The sequence below is a fragment of the Pseudonaja textilis genome, chromosome 6, assembly GCF_049901715.1.
Source record: "Pseudonaja textilis isolate UNSWEBS1 chromosome 6, rPseTex1.2, whole genome shotgun sequence".
In the NCBI taxonomy this organism is placed as follows: domain Eukaryota; kingdom Metazoa; phylum Chordata; class Lepidosauria; order Squamata; family Elapidae; genus Pseudonaja; species Pseudonaja textilis.
The window spans coordinates 22139169-22148948 of record NC_141995.1 but is presented as its reverse complement, the minus strand read 5'-3'; the positions used below and the strand labels follow the sequence as shown (position 1 = coordinate 22148948).

General features: G+C 37.8%; 1 protein-coding gene across 13 annotated transcripts in view; it reads left to right on the top strand.

Annotated features, from left to right (window-relative positions):
* The first annotated feature begins 237 nt into the window (after positions 1-237).
* Positions 238-9780, top strand: part of ARFIP1 (ARF interacting protein 1) — a 31989-nt gene continuing 22446 nt past the window's right edge. For 2 of the 13 annotated variants that reach the window (XM_087936044.1, XM_087936039.1), the window contains exons 1-3: positions 238-399; positions 3312-3372; positions 4386-4465. In XM_087936044.1, the coding sequence (XP_087792170.1) occupies positions 4388-4465 (78 nt within the window). In that variant the 5' untranslated portion in view covers positions 238-399; positions 3312-3372; positions 4386-4387. Of the gene's footprint in view, positions 433-3311; positions 3373-4385; positions 4466-9780 lie in introns of all 13 variants that reach the window. The other 11 variants (XM_087936045.1, XM_087936040.1, XM_026698155.2 and 8 more) reach the window with 6 other exon arrangements.

The window sequence follows — 9780 nt, the reverse complement described above, 5'->3', positions numbered from 1 at the left end:
TTCTAGGAAAGACCTTTTCCACTCGTTTCCTCGAGATCCGGAAGCCTCTCTATCATTTCCCCGAGTCTATGACCTTTCCCTATATTGGGCTCTTTCTCGCAAAGGGGACTCCCGTAAAGAAAAGAGCGCGTGCGCCCGGGGTAGATCCGGATGTTGTTAACCGCTCCGCGGAAAGGAGGCTGTGCCACGCGTAGCGGTCTCCTAGAAGGGTCTCACTGGGGAGGGAAGAAAGACGATAGAGTTGAGTCTTGGAGGCTCCACTTCCGTCCACTCAGTTCCGATCTCTGCCGGAGTTCTGGGCAAGAAGAAAGGATTAAAAAAAAAAAAAGGCGGAGGCCGACCGGCCGAAGCAGAGTTTTCTCCAGGTTTCTCTGGCGCTTAGTAGCGAGAAGGAAACGGGTGAGCGACGGTGAGAGAGGGAGAGGGTGGAAGGTGAGCCGGTTACTGGCAGTCTCTGCTCTTCGCCGGGGGATGAGAACTGGGAAGAAGCGGGAAGTAGCCGGGCAGTCGCGAAGGTTCCCCCGCCCCCGGGTCTTCGTTGCTCGTGGAGACGCCCCGAAGGCTTGAGATCGAGGGGTGATGAAGGGATGGGGAGGGGGTTACGCCCTTCCTCTTAAGCCCCTGTATTACTCACGGGTCTCCAACGTGGGCCACTTTTAAGACTTGTGGACTCCCAACTCCCAGAGTTGAAGTTGAAGTCTACGAGTCTTAAAGTGGCCCAGGCTGGAGACCCCTGTTAGGTGCCAGAAACAAAACCAAAGAGGTTGAAAGACTGAAAGTTTGTGGTTGCTTCTCTCTCGCCATCAGATATGGAAGGTGGGGTTACTTACTGATTAATTAACTACTAATTAATTTAATTAACTGGGTCTCCCCAGTGAGACCCTAATTTGTTCTTTATCCCAAGCCTCAAGAAATACAGTATTGTTTCTCCAGCTGGGTTTCATTTCATTTAATTGTAGATTAGATTATGGTTCAACTTTATATACTTTTCCTTACTGTTGACTTTTAAGCTTGACTATGGTTGTCCCTTACCAGAGTATTAATCCTATAATGAGGGGTCTCCAACCTTGGCCATTTTAAGCCTGGAAGACTTCAACTCCCAGAATTCCCTTGCCAGCAAAACTGGCTGAGGAACTCTGGGAGCTGAAATTCACAAGTCTTAAAGTGGCCAAGGTTGAAGACCCCTGGTATTACCTGTAAGATTATTACCTGTAAGAGGTCATCAGGGGGCAGCTCCCCCCTACCTCCCAGCATGAAGATGGACAGAAGGAGGAAGTTTGGCTCCTTTTACAAACAATCACTTCTCACTTTCTTTAAAAAACAAACAAACCTGGAACTTTGCCCAAGAAACCGGATTCATTGTCTACCGTGAAGCAGGCAGGGCTGTATTGAGGCAGAAAGACCAGGAAGGACTCTGGTGGATTTATTTGTGAATGGCCTGAGTAGATTTTTTCCCCCCTCTTCCTCATTTTGCTTTTCCGTTGCTTGGTGTTTAGGCAATTCTGATCAAACTTTTGGGACAGGAATTGTGTGTGTTGTAGTCACCTAAAAGTTGTCATTAGGAAAGCTGGCAGTAAGAGTTTTTTGTTGAAAAAAGCAGAAAGTGACAATTGTTTAAAATCAAAGAAAAGACTGGGATTAAATCAAAGAAAAAGTTGCTTAAAATCAAAGAAAAGACTGGGGGTAAGATTACAACTTATTGCTGTAATCTTACATCCAGTCTTTTCTTTGATTTTGAATAGCTATTTATGTTAATACGGTCAATGTTAGCAACAGGTAGAAAATAGAAAGTGCCTGAGATATTCTTGGATAGTTTAATTACACTTTCACAATATGTCTAAATAGCATCTTAGCTTTGAAATGCCCATTGTGAATAGCATGCATAAAACTGTAGCTTCATTTGCATAAGGAAGGGGGTACTGTATTTTCTTGTCTGTAAATTGTAAATATATGAATCTGTAAATTGTAAACAAATTGTAGTATGATTTCTATCCTTGGAATAAGGAAAAAATGCTATCATTTTAGATTTTTATACTTTATTACTAAGTCTGTTGAATGTGGTACATATAAGAAAAATAAAAAAGAAATCCAAAATTTTTGGAGAAAGAGAATCTTGTGGATTTATACCCAGTGAAATGCTCTAAGTCAGTGGTTCTCAACCTTTTCTTTATCACGGACACCGTTCAAATACCTTTTCTGACCATGGATCCCTAAGACTTAAGATTTAAATCATAACATTTTATCAAACCTTCACAGAACACCTGTGATGACATTGTGGTCCCCCATGGAGCACAGATTGAGGACCATCCTGGGGACAGAACAGTTTGTGACTGTTCTACCTTATCCAGCCTGTCTGAGGCTTATAATTAATGGTCCTAAGAAACTGTATAAGAGCAAGTTCCAGGAAGAAGAAAATAGGGAGTTTTCTTTCTTATTCTTTTGAAACCTCATTTTCTTCTAATAATCAAGTTAATTAAAGCTATTTGTAGGTCTACATACAACTGAAAGACTCTTTAATCAAGTTGATAAATATCAATATAAGTAAAGTTTGGTGAATTTCTGAAATCTTTCTGTATTGTGTAGAGCACGGGTGTCAAACTCATGGCTTCATGTTGCCATCCCACGATGTATCCTTTGTGGAGCTGGGGTGGCTGTGGCCTGTGCATGATGCATCTGGCCTGCTGGCCGCTAGTTTGACACTCCTGATGTAGAGGAAAATGCAAACTTCTTATTGAGAATGTCTTGATGTAAATTCCCTCTCCAATTTATTTCACTGGTTAAATAGTGTAAATAAGTTCTCCATAATCTGTCCTAAGTTTGAAAACTCACAGCGGAAACATTACATAAAAAAAATAGTTAAGCCCATCTGGAATCAAAAATCCAATCAGTCCCTGTACAGTATTAGGCAGAGTTCTGGGAGGGAAATGAGAAATGTTGGAGGCCAGCCTTGGAAGAGTGAATACATCAATACGTCAGGCAACCAGGGCATTTGATATGCTTATGAGCAACTAATCTGGTCTTAGTGAGTTTTATAATAGAACTTGAATTCTCCTGTATTAATTGATGATGCTCCATAGGGTAATTTAGACATGGACTACTTTTGATTAGATTTTAATTTCTAAATTGCTGTGATTTAACAAAGTCTGTGGCAGCTACCTTTGTGATTGCTAGCACCTTTCACATGGATTAAGAATTGCATAGGTGAGTCTAAATCAGTCTTCCAGATCTACTATGTAATGATTCTAGCTCAAGCCCTAGGCTGAATTGTTGGTTATTGGCTCATTATCAGTTGTCTAAATAATTATCTTCAGATGACTCCATGATTGGAACTGTCAACAAGGCCAGGCCAGCTGCTTGCAGTCAAGGAAGATTGTAAGTTTTTATGACTCATTTTAGACAATTTTTGTACCATTATCATAGTTGAACTACCGCTCCCTAAATCGCTTTTTGGGATGGGATTCATTCATTATTTAACATTTGCTGCTTAAACTAAAAAGATTATTAGAAGTAACAGATAGAACAAAAATCATGGGGAAAAATCAAGCTCCTAAAATAGTAGAATATCTGAAGCAGAACATTCCCAACTCTATAATCTTGTATTTCTTGTATTTGTTTAATTATTTTGATATACCAATAGACCTTGAATTTTTTGACTTTTTTCCAGTCAAATCAAGCACAACGAAACTGCCATAAACAACTTTCTCTACTTCTTTTTTCTCCTTTCTTGATTGCTATGGGTTATGGTTTAAAAGAAGTAGGGACTCTATCTAAAAAGATTTCATCTATCTAGTTTTGTAAATATTCTCCTTCCTCTTAGTCCCCTCAGTCATGATGTTTCCAAGAGCTATTAATTGTTGAAATAATAATTATAATAATAATTATAATAATGATGATTATCATTATTATTTACTTTATTCATTAAACATGAAACTCAGTCAACTGAACATTCAAAAATATCATTGACTGGTGCTAATGGTTGATACGGGTTGCTGCCAGCATCCTAAGTCTTTGTTGTTGTTGTTTTTATTTTGATTTTTATCCTGCCTTTTTATAAATTATTGAAGGTGGTGAACATACTTAATTCATTTTCCTCTTCCTATTTTCCCACAACAACAAACCTGTGAGGTGTTATGGGCTGAGATAGAGAGTTTTTATGTACTTTTATGCCCGCGGGAGGCCTAGAATTCACAGTCTCTAGGCTAGCACCTTAACCACTGCACCAAATTGGCTTTCATATATGCTGTGTTGTAGTGTGTGTGACATTAATACATATTCATATAAGCATATACTATAAAGCAAGATATAAGCTCTTGTGGGAGCTTCATTGGAATACCTTTAGTTACTTTTTTAAATAAATAATGCATGCTCAACTTGTTTCATTTCAGGTATGTCAGAACACAGCAGGAATTCCCCAACGATTGATGAATCTCACCAGGCTCCAGAAGAAATCCAGTGTGACTCTGAGGTGATTGGGTGATACATATAGTGATAGCTATTCATAAGTCAACCAATCCTTTAACAGGCTCACACTGGAAAAACAAATTGAATTCCACCTCTATTATATGGATGCTAATCCAAAAATGATTAGCTAAAAATATTCCTGCATTTGGGCCAGGCACTCTTGGTATTATTATTATTTGACAGGTTTTCAGAATGGGTGCATATTGATCCAGATTTTGTTCAGTGCTTACCAATTAACTCATTCGTGCATAGGTAACCCCATCCTCTCTCCTACTTTGACAGGATTTTATGTTAGTTATTTGGAAAAATGTGTAGTATGTAGTGCATGGACTGTTTACTCTTCCGGGTGCATTCTCATGAGGTAGATTGTGTTCTTTCTCATCCCATGTTTGAGGAACAGTTAGTTTTTCTGTAGGAGGGTCAGTTTCCCTTAGTTTGAGGAATAGTTTATTTGGTTCCTGTTTACCTTCTTGCAAAGTAACCTAATCAGATGCAGAAAAGACACTAGACTGTGCTACAGTATTAATGAACAGTTTTAAATTTTCGGATTAAGTGACAAATGCTATACAGCATTGTTGCTATTCAGGTGGTCCTCAACTTACAACCACAATTGAGCCCAAAATTTCTGTCACTAAGCCAGACATTCATTCAATGAATTTTGCTCCATTTTATGACCTCTCTTTCTATACTTGTTAAGTGAGTCACTGCAGTTAAGTTAGTAACAGGGTGGTTAAGAGAATCTGGCATCCCCATTGACTTTGCTTGTCAGAAGATCGCAAAAGCTGATCACATGACCTGGGACACTGCCACACCATCATAAATATGTGTCAGTTGCCAAGTGTCTGGATTTTGATCATGTGACCATGGAGATGCCACAACAGTTGTAAGTGTGAAAAATGGTCAAAAACAAGTTTTTTTCATATTAATTTCAAATGGTCACTAAACAAACTGTTGTATGTCAAGGACTACTTGTATCAGTTGTGCTCATTGTATCTAAATGTAAGGTTAGAGTCTCTTTGGTTGTGGTATTATAGAAGGACTTTTATAATTGGCCTGCTTAGGCTTAAACATAGAGCATTTGGAAAGTTCTGGATTTTTTAAAAAAATATTTATACTTTTAATAAATACAGTTAGTAAATGCTAAAAACCATGGCTTGTTAAACCGGGACTGATCATTAACCCTGAGTGTTTTTGTTATTGTGAAAAAACTTACTATCAGGGCCCCAAATAGCTCCTGCACTATTTATTTTTGGAAAGACCATTACAATTATTCTGTTTCACCAAACATTTGTAGTTTGAGTAAGAGTTAAAAGTTAGGCTGCCCTACAATGGCTGCAGTTTTATTTCTTAATTTCTGATTTAATTTTTATATTTATTTTAAATAGTGTACTCTTTAAGGTTTTGGGGTTCAGACTTTATGTGCTGTTTCAGTTGTTTTTTTTATTGTGAACTTTGAAACTTATCACTGTGAAAAATCTTGTGACTCAGGTGAATGTAAATATTAAAATTAATTATAAAACATGTTTCCATTATTATAGAAATAATATTCCTCGTGTCCCACATTATACCCATCCTAAAGTTTAATAGTTTGAAATAAGATATATTTTTTTCTAACAGCAAATCATTTGGGCATATGAGCCCCATGTTTGAAAATAATACTTGATCCACCACATTCCTTCTAGCATGGTAGTAATATGGAATAACTGGATAAGTAGAAAAAACAAACAAAGGACTAACTTAATGCACAGTCTTGTAAATTTAAACACTTAATTAGGTGGCAGTTCGAAATTCCTTCTCTTGGGCATTGTAATAAGCTCAGGGACCTACCTTGCTGTTAATTTTAGTGAGAGTACCATGGTTGTTGAAACCATGTAAATAGGCTAAAGTAGCAAGAAGATGTACAGGGAGAGTCTCCATTTTAAGAGGACGTCCTTTCTTACGTCTTTCTTTAACTCAGAATTGAATACAAAGTAGAGTTCCTACTTATGAACAAGGCTACCTATTACTAAAAATGGCAGAGTTCTTCTTCCTTGAGCTGCAAAATTGCTGAAGTCTTGCAGTGCTTTCATGAATTGCTGAAAACAGGTTGTGTATTAAAAATGTGTGGCTTCAGTGGTTCATGAAAAGATTGCATAGCTTCAGCGGTTTGTTGGCTCGAGGAAGGAGAATGCCATCCATCATTTTGAGTGACAGGCAGCCTGGTCATATGTAAAGTTGTCTGTAAATTGGATGTTCTTAATCCAGGAACTGCCTGTATTATAACATAGTATTTTGGGGGATTCTGAACTGGAGGCAGGTTACAGCTTCCTAGTACCATACTTAGAGCTAAGGAGAAATGAAGTTCAAAGACTTGAATGTGACCTGAAAGATTTTACTTACCAGTAATTATAATATTTAATGTAATAAAATAGGAACATTATTAACTACAGAGGGAATATTTTCATTAACTGTAATCGTCTGTAGAGATTCTCCTTAGTCTGAAAAAGTTTAGCTTTGATTTGAGTCTTCAATTCTACCAATCTGAATTGTCCATTTTCTTTCAATTGAAACATTATAACTAATATTTTTAATGATAGCCCTTGACTGTTCAACAGCTTCCACATGAGGGCACTCTGGGACCATTTAAATTGTTTTCAGTTCAATATTCATATGAGTTTTAGCTGCTTTCAGCATATATATATGTATAGTAATAAATTCAAGGGCATCTTCAATTATTATAAGAATGTCAGCTCAATATTTTTGAGTTGTTGAAAAACATGTTAGGCACACACAATCTTTGTCATTAGCTGCTTATCTATTGCTCCTGGCCAAGTAGCCTGCCAAACTATACAAACTTCTGTGATATGTTTCTGCTTAACACTAGAAAACATTGTTTTCTTTTGCAAACAGGTTGGACAAGCACATAGTCTGTAAATATGCAGTTTGTTGCTAATGCATATTTCCCCAATAATATTAGGGTGGTTGCAGTTGTGGTTGCTGTTGTTAATTGGACCATTGGTTTAATTAAGCCCGATGTCACATGACCATGGATTGCAACTTCCTGCTAGCTTAGCCTTTGGGAAGCTGGCAATGAAAGTTGCGAATAGTAATCACGTGAGTGTGGGTCACTGCAAGTGTTGTAATTGTGCGCTGGTTGCCAAGTGCCTGAATTTAAGGATTGGCCATAAGACTCCTCATTCAGCACTGTTGCAACTTTGGCCACTGAACCAGTGGTCATATAAGTGAGAACTACGTGTATTACACCATATCAAGAGAGTAATAGGTTTATAATTAATGTAACAGAATATATCAACAACAAAAACAGAAACAGACAGAAACAGTACACACCTTTCCTGTTGTCAGTAGTTTGGCTTTCTATGTTTTTAATCTTTAACCATTTTTTCACTCTGCTTCTTGATTTTCTGTCAGCTTTGTTAGGTCATCTTCCTTACTTTCATTACTAGAGCTTGCAGATCATTTGCATTTTCATCGTCAGCAAAGAGCAGGTTATTGATGTTTTGCCTCCAGCGTTAAAACCATGCTCATCTTCCAATCCAGTCTTCCTCAATATAGATTCGGCATATAGGTTGGATAAATAAGGAAAGAATATGTAGTTGTATACTGGTGTAGGCTTTCTTAGCAGCATCAATTAAGTAGTAATGAATTTTCAGGCTGGACAGCTGTTATCTAAATGGCCAAACTAGACCATGGCCTTTCAGCCCAAAAGCTCATCCCTGCTCAAATATGCATTTTTTTGCCAGCCGGGAATCAATCTGTGTTGCCATGTTCTGTTCAGACTGTGGTTTCCTGACCTATGTATAAGTTTTTTTCATGAGGATAGGGGGAAATTTGAATCCCACCCCTGGGTGGGGGACACCGAGGACGAGTTTGTAGCACCAAGGGGGTGGTAGACTTAAAAAGTTTAGGAACCACTGATCTACAGTTTCCTCCCTATTATTTCAAATTTTGTTATTCCAGTCTCCAACTACAAGGATCACTTCTTGCTTGCGTGACCATAAAACTTATCAACCTCCTCTTTTCCATCAGTGGCATATACTAAAGGATTGTCCACACAATCTATTTGATATTATTTGGTCATTGCTATATTGTCTCCAAGTAATGCCTTACTATATTCCACCTAATTATGAAAACAATGCCATTTAATCTTTATTTTTCATGTTCTGAATAGTGAACTATGAACTTATGAATGAAGGTGTCTAATTCCATTCTGATGTCATTATATAATTGATTCTTTTCATCTTAACTACATTGTCCAGTGGTGTCAGATTAATAATAAGCCATTCTTACTCCTAAATGTCTTAAGTTCTTCCTCAGTAGCATATTGAGCAATGGAGAAGCCAGTCATCTGGCATTATATTGTCAGTTACTTTAACTCATCTATCCATGTAATTTTGTTAGTAAAATACAGGATCACTTTCTCCCATTAATGCTGCCGGGCATAGGTGCCTGCCTTCCTGCCTGCTTTAGTTATGTACCTAGTAATACCTTCGTGCCTTGGGTGATCCTGTTGGGAGTATATACTTTTGATTTATATTCCGAATACTTTTTATTCATCTCAGCAACCACCCATCACAAAGACAGTGAGGTAACATTTGTTGTAAACATTACTTGTTCAAATGGAGACCCTAAGCCGTCCTGATGTTTCTAATGTACATCATTTATCAGTAGTCAGAATAGCTAGTGATAAGGGATGCTGGTAATTGTGGTTCATTTTAAGCATTCCAAGACTCACGTGCATACAAGAGAACTATAATGATAGTTTTTTAGTCCTCTAAGTTTGAAGGAAGAAATTGAGCAATACAGTTTCATGTGCCATTGAGACTGCCTATTTTGCATGATCAGATATGCTTATAACACATTAATAATTTAATTAACATATAATATTAATACTTATTGCTTAAGTATTAAGTTATTAATACTTATGGTGTGATTCACTTACGTCCTTTCAGCATCATTTATTCATAATCACTGTGCTAGATTGTAATTCTATATTGTGATTATATCTCATTCCACATATGCCATATACTAGGGGTAACTTTAGACTATAAATTTCATAAATAAATAACTATACTGTTGGGGTGGGAAACCCCGACAATGAATGCATAGTTACTTATTTATATTCCAATACTATAGTTACAGAGGGCCAATTTGAGGTAGTGATTAAGGCAGGGGTGTCATACTCAAGGACTGTGGGCCAGATTCGGCCCACAGGGTACTTAGATCTGGCCTGTGGGACCAGCCTGGAAACAGCAAAGGACCAGCCTGCGGTGCCTCTGACAGTGAAAACTGGCTCCCAATCTCCATTTTCAGCTGGGACAG